At 43.9% G+C, this 12516-nt stretch overlaps 1 protein-coding gene across 4 annotated transcripts; it reads left to right on the top strand.

The window, feature by feature from the left end:
* The first annotated feature begins 335 nt into the window (after positions 1 to 335).
* Positions 336 to 4434, top strand: LOC100276725 (uncharacterized). 4 transcript variants are annotated; one of them, XM_020551439.3, is made up of 4 exons: positions 336 to 451; positions 1413 to 1550; positions 3385 to 3461; positions 4089 to 4434. In XM_020551439.3, exons 2-4 carry the CDS (start codon positions 1450 to 1452, stop codon positions 4229 to 4231), a joined length of 321 nt encoding a protein of 106 aa, XP_020407028.1. In that variant the 5' UTR covers positions 336 to 451; positions 1413 to 1449; the 3' UTR covers positions 4232 to 4434. The 4 variants fall into 4 exon arrangements, with proteins under 4 accessions (XP_020407028.1, XP_035822720.1, XP_035822719.1 ...); XM_035966827.1 differs by having other exon boundaries at positions 379 to 451; positions 1405 to 1550; positions 4089 to 4428; XM_035966826.1 differs by lacking the exon at positions 336 to 451 and adding an exon at positions 708 to 897 and having other exon boundaries at positions 4089 to 4428.
* Positions 4435 to 12516: the final 8082 nt, after the last annotated feature.

Below are 12516 nucleotides of genomic sequence, written 5' to 3'. Positions count from 1 at the left end.
TCGCACCTCCCTGTTCCAGCTCCCGCACGAGAAATTTCTCCTCTTTACTCCAGGTTATTTTGTGAAATCTCTAGCAATCCTTAGTTGCCATGTGAGTTCCTTCGTTCTGATTGATTTCTCCATTTCTCTGCCATTGTTCTTATCTTGTTTGTATGATTATTAAGCGTCGTTTAAACGACGATTAAGCGTCGTTTAAGCGCTAAAACATGATTTGGAGTTAAAGCGTTCGTACCTTTTAAAAATACTGCGTAGAACGTTCGTTTTGGACGTTTAAGCGACGTTTAAACCTCCGAACACGCGTTCTAGACGTTTTACTCGTTCTACGGACGTTTTGTGCGTCTATAAATTGTTGGGCCTTAATGGGCCTTTAACCAGCTCCAGCCGCCAAACTGCCAGACGCACAGCCGCCAGAGACAGACGCTGCCGCCGTCGGCCGTCCTCCGCCCTCCAGGTACGCCGCCGCCCCCCTCCTCCCTCCTCCGGTCCCCCCTCCTCCCTCCTCCGGTCCCCCCTCCTCCCTCTTCCCTCCTCCCTTTTCCGGTCCTCCCTCCACCTACAGCCGCCGCCAGTGCGCAGTCCAGGAGCAACCGCCCAGTGCGCAGTGCGCCTGCTCCAGCGAGCCGCCAGTGCGCAACCGCCCAGGTCGGCAGGTCCAACCGCTGTTCGTATTCTGCTGCTGTTCGTATCCAAAACACGGTGCACTGCGCAGCCAGCCAGTGCGCCAGCCACCATGCATATGCAATATTGACGAATGCTGCTGAAGCTGAAGTGCTGATGCTGTTTTTAATCATGCTACAGTAGAATCGTCCATCCTGCTCGCTTGTCTTTCTGAGCTGTGCATGCACAACGATTTGGGCTTGAGTGGTGGTGCTAAAGTCTCCATGGGATGAGCTTGAGGTGTACTACTGTTTATCCGGCTTCTGAAGGGCGCCTTCGGTTTTGTGCATAGGCTCATTGGGTTGCTAACTGGTAGTTTTTTTTTTGGTTATAAGATTCTTCATATCTTTTTTCATTTAGATTAAAAGTTTGTGCCGTGCCCTTGATTGCAACCATGAAGCTGCAGTTTCTGCTGTAGTGATTTTGGTCTGATGCTCAAATATAATGTTGAGGTGTGTCTGCGTGGTATTGCTTCAAGCACACTGTTTTTACTGGGTTCCTTCTGAAGAAGCCACACATGGTTTTCTTTTCGTTTCTTCTTTTACCTGTTTGAATATTCCCATTGAAACTTGTATATGTGTCTCATCTACCTTCCGGAAAAGAGGTTAAAAGAGTATATCATGTTTTATGTTAGTCTGAAAAGACGTTTCAACGTTCGTTTAAACGTTTAAACGTTGAAAAGTTGGTTCATAACGTTTTAACGTTTTACCGCTTTAATAACCATGTTGTTCGTGTTTTTTCTTGGAGAATCACAGTCCGCTGCTCGCCCGACCGGAGTGAGGCGGCGCGGCGATGGAGCACGGGTCGTTGACAGACTCGACGTCGTCGACTTTCTCCATCATGGACGAGGACCACACCCTCGCCAACTCCGCCAGATTCGTCCTCAACCAGGAGTAAGTGAAGGCTTTCTCTTTCCCCCCTTTGTTCAATCTCCAAAGAATCAGTATCTATTCGCTTGTTATCTGTGGATCGTTGCGATTATGTTGGGATAGTCAAATAGATGCAACAGAGCGTTCTTGGAGGAGAAAGTAGCCCTCTTTATTTTGTTCATCATAGTGTTTTGCGATTTATAGGGGGGTTAGGGTTCCGTAATAGCTGATGGGAGGATGGTCAGTTATGTCTTAATTTTGAAGGTCTGTTGGTGTCTCTAGCTCGACTGCATAGGGAAATCTAACGCTATTTTGATAAGAGCCACCGGCCACAAATAAAATTCTTGTAGATGACCACATAGTCACAATGTTTCCGGGTCGAGGAACGGGATGGTGGAACGTTGTACGCTACTTGGAAGAGGTTTTTACACTTTGGGTCGAAAATGAACCCGTGAATCTGGGTCGGGGTCAACGAATCTGGCTTGATGGTCAAAGGCATGGACCCCGTTTTATGTGACTATGAATTACCATGGTTCATGGTTTTTGTTCCTGGCAAGGGACATGATGTGCAATTCTTTTGGGATTATGCACTAGAAGGGTTAATCACTAAATTGTGATTTTAGCAAAATTATTGCTACATATTTTCACTTTAATAGGACGGCCTGTCCTTGTGGGTCATCACTATGAAACTTAGTTGTAAGGGAGAACTTCTGTTGCTGCCAGAGTTTGATGTTTTTGGTTTTGGGATTCAGAAAATAGGCTGATCTATCAATGCGGATCATGACTATGAGACTTTGTCATTGCTCTCTTTAGATTATGTAGCTCCAAGCCTCCAACAAACAACTGTTACCGGATGATGGCAACAAAAGATGATGCTCAGAGGATGAAACAAGCAGCAAAGTAGTAGGAACTTTAGTACGTATTTGTGATTTTGCAAAATGGTCCTTATGGAGTAGTTATTGGTGGTAATATGATTATTTGGTACATTTCTTGGTTTGTAGAGGGATACTGTAATTTCTTCTTCTCCCTGCTGTTATTGATAGCAATCAGAAAACATTAGAAAGAAGGTGCATATGGTACTACTTTAGATATTACCGTCGTTCTGTTGGTATGGTTGTCGATCATCAATTTATATCGGTTGGTGCTTGAACCAGTTTTAGAGTTCAGTTACCTTTACTGTACTTTGCTTTATCCATAAATAAGTACACACCCTATTGAAGAAAACTGGACATCTCAATCAAGTCGGGTCACCTTAAAGCTTTACTGTTGCCCCTTTTCTTACATTGCCTAAGCACTAAGGTACTCTTAGAGTTTTACTTTCATCTCATACATACAAGTCCCAATGCACTCTTAAAGCTTTAGGGCCTGTTTTGTTCTCAGCTAACCGCTCCACAACTTGTCTAAGGTTAGTCGGCTAAATTGAAGAACTAACCTTAGACAGAAAAAGTTAGGCAAATTGTGGCAAGTTAGACAGTAAACCAAACATGCCCTTAACATTTTTGTTGGATACACACACTGAGTCTCGAGGAAATGTTTAGGGCCTACTTGTTCCACTTTAACTCTTAAAGCTTTAACTTTTTTGTTTGAATACACACTAGGTTTCAGGGCGATGTTTAGGGCCCACTTGTTCATTTTAACAGTTTAGAAAATATATGATGTGTAGATTATTATGTCAACTACAAAGGACCATCCTGGCAAATGATATCAGTTCTTCATGCTAAAGCCATTTGTTGCATTATAGTTTTCCTGAGAAAAAGGTCGGCCTTGCAGACACTTAATGTGGGTGCGAGAAATATTGTATATTTTGGAATCGAAGACTAATAATTCGGTATGTATTGCATGCTTATTGTCTTTACAGCCCAAGGGTAGCATTTTGTGGATATACCATCCCTCATCCTTCTGAGAAGAAAGTGAACATAAGACTTCAGACAACAGGTACCACAAAGTGGCATATTATCCTGACATTATGGCTTTCCCTTTGGTCATTGCTGAATAAGTGTATATGCTGTGAGGCTTTTGTATTGATTTGTTCTCCATTTAATGGTTATTTGTGTGAATTTGCAAGAACCACATTTCATTGTGCTCGTGGCTATTTTTTACAATGATCTGGTTGACTTGTAAGTACATAGATGTTTTTTCACTAGTTCTAACACATAAGTATTATTATGGTGGTGATGATGCACTGAACCATATATCATGTAGAACACTGCAGACTAAAGGGGTGTTTGTTTGGGATTATAATCTGGCCAGGTTATATAATCCAACACATTTTGATCTAACACTTAGTTCAAAATGTGTTGGATTATATAATCTGGCCAGATTATAATCCCAAACAAACACCTCTAAGTACTATTATTGTTTGTTTTGAGTGTTTGAGACTAAAATGCAACATTGGTGCTACAATTTATGCTACCCTTGGAACAATGACTGAGCTCCGAGCTCGTATGACTAAGTGGTGCCGTCTCATAATTCTCATTCCCACTAACTGATCGTTCAACAGTTTCTTTGCTGCTCTAGTTCCTCAAAAGGGTGCTCACACTCCTGACGTGTTTAAATTGGCAGGAGATGCAGCAAAGGATGTACTGAAAGATGCCTTGCAGAATCTGATGATTATGTGCCAGCATGTCAGAGGGACAATGGACACCGCGGTGGTTAACCATAGAGCAAAAAATGCTGCAGAAGAAATGGATGTTGATCAGAACTAGAATGAACGCAGTGTTTGTTGAGACCAAACACAATATCATTACAGCTTTTAGTACTGGTCAGAAGCTCGGAGAGCTCAGTCATTGTTCCAGTTGTTTGTAGGAGTAACGGTCGTATTCATTGGCTTCCACTTCTGCAATACTGAAACTTCTTCAGTTTACTGCATAATTGCTTTTAGCAACATCTATACTACTGCTTATGTCTTTAGTGTAGGCGTCCATATTTTTTGTTCTGCCATCGTGCGGTCTGCCTCCCTCCCCGTGCCCACAGTCCCCACCGCCGAGCACAGCCGCCGCGCCCGCAGTCCTGCGGTCCCCGCCGCCGAGCACAGCCGCCGCAGTCTCGCCGCGCCCGCAGTGCGACGGCGGTGCCGGTGAGGGGGAGCCGTGGTTCTACTTCTGCCCGTGGCAGGAGCGGGAGGCGCGGGGCGGGCGGCCCAGCCGGACGACGCTGTTGGGGTACTGGAAGGCCGCTGGTACGCTCGGGGCCGTCTACTCCGCCGACCGCCGCGCCATCGGGGTGAAGAAGACCATGGTGTTCTATTACGGCCGCGCGCCGTCAGGGACCAAGACCAAGTGGAAGATGAACGAGTACATGGCGTTCCAGTTCGAAACCCCCGGCCCTGGCCACGACCTCGCCGCCGCTAGAGTCGCAGCTGACAGGTCGTCGTCTTCGAGCGCCCACCACGTCGCCGATGGACCCGCACCACCACCAAACGTTGGCCCGCAGGTGAGGTGACGTGCAAATGCGGATGGAAGGTCCGCGCCCCTGCGCCCCCAAATCGCGCGGACCTATCTCTCCCTGGAAGGTCGATCCGCGCGATCCAATCCCCCCGATCTGCCTCACCTCCATGCAAGTACCCAATCTGCCGCGCCCAATTTCTCTCTGGAATGTCGACCCGCGCGATCCACTCCCCCCATCCGCTTCACCTCCATGGAAGTACCTGATGTGCTGCTCTCACTCTCTGCATCGCGTCGACGCTCCCTGGAGTCCCCGTACACGCGATTTACTCCCCCTCGATCTGCCGCTCCTAATCTCTCCCTGGAAGACCGATCTGCATCGCGTGGACGCTCCATGGAGTCCCCATACATGCGATTTACTCCCTCCCCAAAGTCTCGCGCCGCACCCGATCGGCCTCGCCCGCGCAATCCACGCGTCCTAACCTTCAATCAAGGCTCCGGGGCAAGGTTTGCATTGACGTCATCATTGAGGCGATAAAATGTCATGCGTTGGTGAGGCACCAACTCCCATCCTTCTCGGCGCTCTCCTAGGAAGACTACAGCCAGGTACGCCGCCCATCCTTCAGTAGCACGCAAGAGAAGGCAATAGTAACGGGGATTTGCAATGTCCAGTACTTTACTATTAGTGGCGCTCTCGCAGTGACAGTACTTTACTATTGTCTTCTCTTGCCTTCTTGTACGCACTAATCTTTTTAATTTGCATCCTCCATCAAAAGTTGTGTTCTGGTGTCATACCATCATCTGAGAAAATAATTTGATAGCAACCCGAGTGATTGTACACTTCATAGAAAACAGAAATGAACTCTGACCTCTCTCACAGCTTAAAGTTTGACACAGCTAGATCAATTTCAGATTGTATGTCTTTCTTGATTCATTGTTTGTTTAATTGAGTTTAAAATAAGCAACATCATAGTCAGCAGACTAAAATCACGTCACAAACCTCATTGTCACACTTAATCATGTGCTTCTCAATCCTAGGTTACATTTCTGTTTTTAATGGAGTGATCAAATATGAACGAACTGAATTGTTGCAACTACATTTAATTTTAGGTTTCCTATATGCATGGTTTTTGTTATGATCTTTGAAACATTGCAACATGGTATTTTAGAATGAGGGCACCAGTCCCCCTAGGCACCATATGATTTTCCTTTTGCAAAGGAAACTCTGAATCTGGTTAATTTGTTTATCTTGTATTTTCATGTACTTGAAACTATGTGTTTTACAGACTTATCACTTATCAGTCCTCACAGTGTTGCTATTTGTATTTTGTTTCTGAAAATTTTTACGGGTTGCTTGCCTAAGTAAGTCTTCATAAACATTTAAGTGGTGATGCTATTACATGCTACTTTTAATAAACCATTGCTTTCCTTGCTATTACATGCTATTAGATAAAGTTCTCATCACTTTTACATTAATGCAGTTTTGGATTGTTGGCAGGGTCCAATTTTGTGAAAGGAATGCTTTTGCTCCCCTTGCCTTTTCGGATCGAAATCTTGGTGTTGACTGCTAATGAAATTTTGGATTGTTGGTAGGGTCCAATTTTGTGAAAGGAATATTGAACTGCTGATGAGTGATGAGGGGCGATGATGCTCAACCTTTTCCAAAATGCATGGCACTAAGTAATGAAGGCTGCTACAAGTGTCTACTTTGAGCTGACCCTCTCCCCACATGAAGCCTATTTTAACCACCCCTTTTTGGTTTGTGGTTGTGCCTAGGATGGTCATTCGGATATGTGACAACCAGCACAATTCCACTTACATTGAGGTGATTAGGTGGTGCTGCAAGAGAAGTGAGAAGTCGGTTTGCATGGTAGAATAAGGGTGATTCTGAGCCTTTTTGTGTTTTACAGACTTATCACTTGTCTGTTCTCATAGTGTTGCTATTTGTATTTTATTTCTGAAAAATTTTACGGGTTGCTTGCCTAAGTAAGCCTTCATAAACATTTAAGTGGTGTGTACTTTTGGATTGTTGGCAGGGTCCGATTTTGTGAAAGGAATGCTTTTGCTCCCCTTGCCTTTTTGGATCGAAATCTTGGTGTTGACTGCTAATGCAGTTTTAGATTGTTGGCAGGGTCCGATTTTGTGAAAGGAATGCTTTTGCTCCCCTTGCCTTTTCGGATCGAAATCTTGGTGTTGATTGCTAATGCAGTTTTAGATTGTTGGTAGGGTCCAATTTTGTGAAAGGAATGCTGAACTGCTGATGAGTGATGAGGGGCGATGATGCTCAACCTTTTCCAAAATGCATGGCACTAAGCAATGAAGGCTGCTACAAGTGTCTACTTTGAGCTAACCCTCTCCCCACATGAAGCCTATTTTAATCACCCCTTTTTGGTTTGTGGTTGTGCCTAGGATGGTCATTCGGATATGTGACAACCAGCACAGTTCCACTTACATTGAGGTGATTAGGTGGTGCTGCAAGAAAAGTGAGAAGTCAGTTTGCATGGTAGAATAAGGGTGATGCTGAGCCCTTTTTTGTTTTATGTTATGATGCTTTTTGTCCTATATTTTTATTTTGTAGTAACTCTTGAGTGGCTATGATGGTTTAAATTTCCATGGTAAAGCTGTTTATGTGCATCTGTTCGATCTGTGGCTTCTCGGCGCTCTCCCAGGTAATTTTCCCGTCTCTTCATTCGAACTCATAGCAGTAGTGCACAAGGTTTTCTTGATTAGTGGTATCCTCAGATCAGTGGTATATTCAGAACAAGTTTTTCTTGATTAGTGTTATTTTTCTTGACTCGACGGCTCGCCCAGGCACCTAGGCACCAGCCCGAGGATGACGAGCCACGCGGACGACAGCACGACACGCCCAACAGCCGGAGCCGAAGGCCAAGAGGATGAAGACGTTCAACATCACCGGCCCTTCATCACGGGGTTCGCCATCACTGGCTTCATCGTCATCAAGATGACGACTAACTTCACCGAGGAGGACCTCAAGAACTCCAAGTTCATCCAGGAGCACAAGAGACGCTGACCAACCGGTGAGCCCCTCGATCCGTCCGCTTATAGATTTCAGTTCTCCTTGCTGATGCTTCTAGATCTTGGCCCTTTTTGTTTAATTTAGAGAAAAGTTATGGTTGGGAGAGATCCTTTTGTTTTTAGGCAACTCGAATGTAAACTATTTTTTGTTGAATGTGCATGGTCATGGTGGCTGGTTCATTAACCATTATGAAGTGCTTGTAGATGAGAGTTTCTGGCTGCAATAAATTTATGCTGAAGAGTGATGTGATCTGCATGCATGTTTTTGAACAATCATAATAGGTCATTTTCAGAAATGGTTTATCACTAAGCTCATCAATGTTGTTACTCTACTCCTATTGATAATCTGAAGTAAGGTTCAACAAACTGTCCATGTCAGAAAATGTCAGGATTACTAATCAGTCTATTTAGACATTTAGAGAAGCCCCTGTGCCATCATTTGACAGTAGCAGAAGTCATTATAAGACCATAAAATGGGACCATAGTTTGAACTCTGAATCACTTGTACCTCACAACATTCAATGTCAACAGAAACCATTTCAATAGTTAGATGCATATTTGAACGTCATAAACCTTACCTTAAAGGCATCACCAACTATATATCTTACTTGGTCCTTTATCATTTTCAAATGCCAATCAGTGAACACCAAATTTTAGGTTTGTAAAATGCCTGTTACCAGTCAGGAATGAGATATTATCTTCAGATGATAAATAAAAAAACTGGGAACTAGGAATTGTACCACTATGTTGTGTACTTAGTTCCTATCTAATTCTAATTCCTTGGCTTATTCTTCAATAACAAATTTCTGGGAGGAGGACAATGCACTCTTTTTATAGTGATATTGTGCGCCTACAGGTTTGTTTCCTATGTTACATGCTACCATGCTGCCACTACCACCATTTCCTCTGTTTCCAGTGTTCATATTTTTTTTCTTCTGAATCCTTTGTTTCAGGGTATAAGGGAAAGGTTTTCACATTGCAACTCAAACATGGACGCGGGCCAGGTTAGTACTTAATCTTCAATAATATATAATAATGGTACAGGGGCGCCGCGCGATCGGGATCGCCTCAGCAAGAAGCAGCAGAAGAAGGACGCCAGGAAGGCGGAGAAGGCTGAGACGGTGGCGCAGCCCCAGCAGCAGCATCTGTTCAACACCGAAGACCTATTCGCGGCCAACTACGGTGATGTCGCCGTCGAGGTGATTTAGTTAAAGGCCATCTCCGACCACTTGTGGTCCAAATCAGCGACCTCGACGAGTCTGCTGTGGGCTGCAAGGTGCTTATCCGTGGAGCCTCTATTCAACCTTGCATCCCATGCTAACTGCTAGCATGTTTCAAAATTACTTATGCAAATAAGTTGCTGTTATCTTGTATGACCTATTCTATGACTACCTATTGCTCTTGCTGTTTTGACTCCATACACCAAGGTATTTAGACATCCGGGTCCTCCCTTGAATCCTTACTATCATGGATATTTTGTGTCGTCTCTAGATCAAACTGAATTGTGTATAATTGAAAGTCGCCTAGAGGGGGGTGAATAGGGCGAATCTGAAATTTATAGACTTAATCACAACTACAAGCCGGGTTAGCGTTAGAAATATAAACGAGTCCGAGAGAGAGGGCGAAAAAACAAATCGTGAGCAAACAAAGCGTGAGACACAAGGATTTGTTTTACCGAGGTTCGGTTCTTGCAAACCTACTCCCCGTTGAGGTGGTCACAAAGACCAGGTCTCTTTCAACCCTTTCCCTCTCTCAAACGGTCACTTAGACCGAGTGAGCTTCTCTTCTCAATCAAACGGAACACAAAGTTCCCGCAAGGACCACCACACAATTGGTGTCTCTTGCCTTGGTTACAATTGAGTTTGATCAAAAGAAGAATGAGAAAGAAAAGCAGCAATCCAAGCGCAAGAGCTCAAATGAACACAAATGTCGCTCTCTCTAGTCACTATTTGATTTGGAGTGATTCTGGACTTGGGAGAGGATTTGATCTCTTTGGTTGTGTCTAGAATTGAATGCTATAGCTCTTGTAATATGTTGAATGTGGAAAACTTGGATGCAATTGAATGTGGGGTGGTTGGGGTATTTATAGCCCCAACCACCAAAATGTGGCCGTTGGAAGACTCCTGTCGCATGGCGCACCGGACAGTCCGGTGCGCCAGCCACGTCAGTCGGCCGTTGGGTTCTAACCGTTGGAGCTCTGACTGGTGGGGCCTCTGGGCTGTCCGGTGGTGCACCGGACAGGTCCTGTAGACTGTCCGGTGCGCCAACTACGCGTGCTCTGACTCTGGCGCGCACTGTAGCGCATTGAATGCGGTTGCATTCGACTGTTGCGCGCGAAGTAGCCGTTGCTCCGCTGGCACACCGGACAGTCTGGTGTGACACCGGACAGTACGGTGAATTATAGCGGAGCGGCCTCCCATTTTCCCGAAGGTGGCAAGTTCAGCTTCGAGTTTCCTGGTGCACCGGACACTGTCCGGTAGCACACCGGACAGTCCGGTGCGCCAGACCAGGGTGCCTTTTGGGATGTCTTTTGCTCTCTTTGTTTGAACCCTTTCTTGGTCTTTTTATTGGCTTATAGTGAACCTTTGGCACCTGTAAAACTTATAGACTAGAGCAAACTAATTAGTCCAATTATTTGTGTTGGGCAATTCAACCACCAAAATCAATTAGGAAATAGGTGTAAGCCTAATTCCCTTTCAATCTCCCCCTTTTTGGTGATTGATGCCAACACAAACCAAAGCAAGTATAGAAGTGCATAATTGAACTAGTTTGCATAATGTAAGTGCAAAGGTTACTTAGAATTGAACCAATAAATATTCTCTTAAGATATGCATGGATTGTTTCTTTTATTTTTAACATTTTGGACCACGCTTGCACCACATGTTTTGTTTTGTTTTGGTAAATTCTTTTAAAGTCCTTTTGCGAATAGTCAAAGGTAAATGAATAAGATTTTGAGAAGCATTTTCAAGATTGAAATTTTTCTCCCCCTATTTCAAATGCTTTTCCTTTGACTAAACAAAACTCCCCCTCAATAAAATCTTCCTCTTAGTGTTCAAGAGGGTTTTAGATACCAATTTGAAATTCTATCAAAAATAGGATACCAATTGAAAAATTCATCATTTCAAAACCTCAAAGTATGAAAATTGGTGGTGGTGCGGTCCTTTTGCTTTGGGCTAATACTTTCTCCCCCTTTGGCATGAATCGCCAAAAACGGATACTTTGAGTGAAATATAAGCCCTTGTAACTACTTTCTCCCCCTTTGGTGAACAAAATATGAGTGAAGATTATACCAAAGTTGGAGAGTTGCTCGGAGCGACGACGAAGGGTGAGTAATTGATGGAGTGGAGTGGAAGCCTTTGTCTTCGCCGAAGACTCCAATTCCCTTTCAATCTATGACTTGGTTTGAAATACACTTGAAAACACATTAGTCATAGCATATAAAAGAGACATGATCAAAGGTATATTAATGAGCTATGTATGCAAGACATTAAAAGAAATTCCGAGAATCAAGGATATTTAGCTCATGCCTAAGTTTGTTAAATGTTTGTTCATCTAGTGGCTTGGTAAAGATATCGACTAATTGTTCTTTGGTGTTAATAAATGCAATCTCGATATCCCCCTTTTGTTGGTGATCCCTTAGAAAATGATACCGAATGGCTATGTGTTTAGTGCGGCTATGTTCAACGGGATTATCCGCCATGTGGATTGCACTCTCATTATCACATAGAAGAGGAACTTTGGTTAATTTGTAACCATAGTCCCTAAGGGTTTGCCTCATCCAAAGCAACTGCGCGCAACAATGGCCTACGGCAACATACTCGGCTTCGGCGGTAGAAAGAGCTAAAGAATTTTGCTTCTTTGAAGCCCAAGACACCAGAGACCTTCCTAAGAACTGGCAAGTCCCCGATGTGCTCTTTCTATTAATTTTACACCCCACCCAATCGACATCCGAATAACCAATTAAATCAAATGTAGATCCCCGAGGGTACCAAAGCCCAAACTTAGGAGTATAAACTAAATATCTCAAGATTCGTTTTACGGCCGTAAGGTGAGCTTCCTTAGGGTCGGCTTGGAATCTTGCACACATGCATACGGAAAGCATAATGTCCGGACGAGATGCACATAAATAGAGTAAAGAGCCTACCATCGACCGGTATACCTTTTGATCTACGGATTTACCTCCTGTGTTGAGGTCGAGATGCCCATTGGTTCCCATGGGTGTCTTGATGGGTTTGGCATCCTTCATTCCAAACTTGTTTAGAATGTCTTGAATATACTTTGTTTGGCTGATGAAGGTGCCCTCTTGGAGTTGCTTCACTTGAAATCCCAAGAAGTACTTCAACTCCCCCATTATAGACATCTCGAATTTTTGTGTCATGATCCTACTAAATTCCTCACATGTAGATTCGTTAGTAGACCCAAATATAATATCATCAACATAAATTTGGCATACAAACAAATCATTATCAAGAGTTTTAGTAAATAAAGTAGGATTGGCTTTTCCGACTTTGAAGCCATTAGTGATAAGAAAATCTCTTAGGCATTCATACCATGCTCTTGGGGCTTGCTTG

The sequence above is a fragment of the Zea mays genome, chromosome 4 (assembly GCF_902167145.1).
Source record: "Zea mays cultivar B73 chromosome 4, Zm-B73-REFERENCE-NAM-5.0, whole genome shotgun sequence".
NCBI classification, from domain to species: Eukaryota; Viridiplantae; Streptophyta; class Magnoliopsida; order Poales; family Poaceae; genus Zea; species Zea mays.
This window is presented reverse-complemented; position numbering and strand designations above follow the sequence as displayed.

Coding starts and splice junctions, on each gene's coding strand:
- LOC100276725 (XM_020551439.3), top strand. CDS start 1,450: ATGGAGCACGGGTCGTTGACAGACTCGACGTCGTCGACTTTCTCCATC. Junction 1,551..3,384: donor AGATTCGTCCTCAACCAGGA/GTAAGTGAAGGC, acceptor TTGTCTTTACAG/CCCAAGGGTAGCATTTTGTG. Junction 3,462..4,088: donor CATAAGACTTCAGACAACAG/GTACCACAAAGT, acceptor TTAAATTGGCAG/GAGATGCAGCAAAGGATGTA.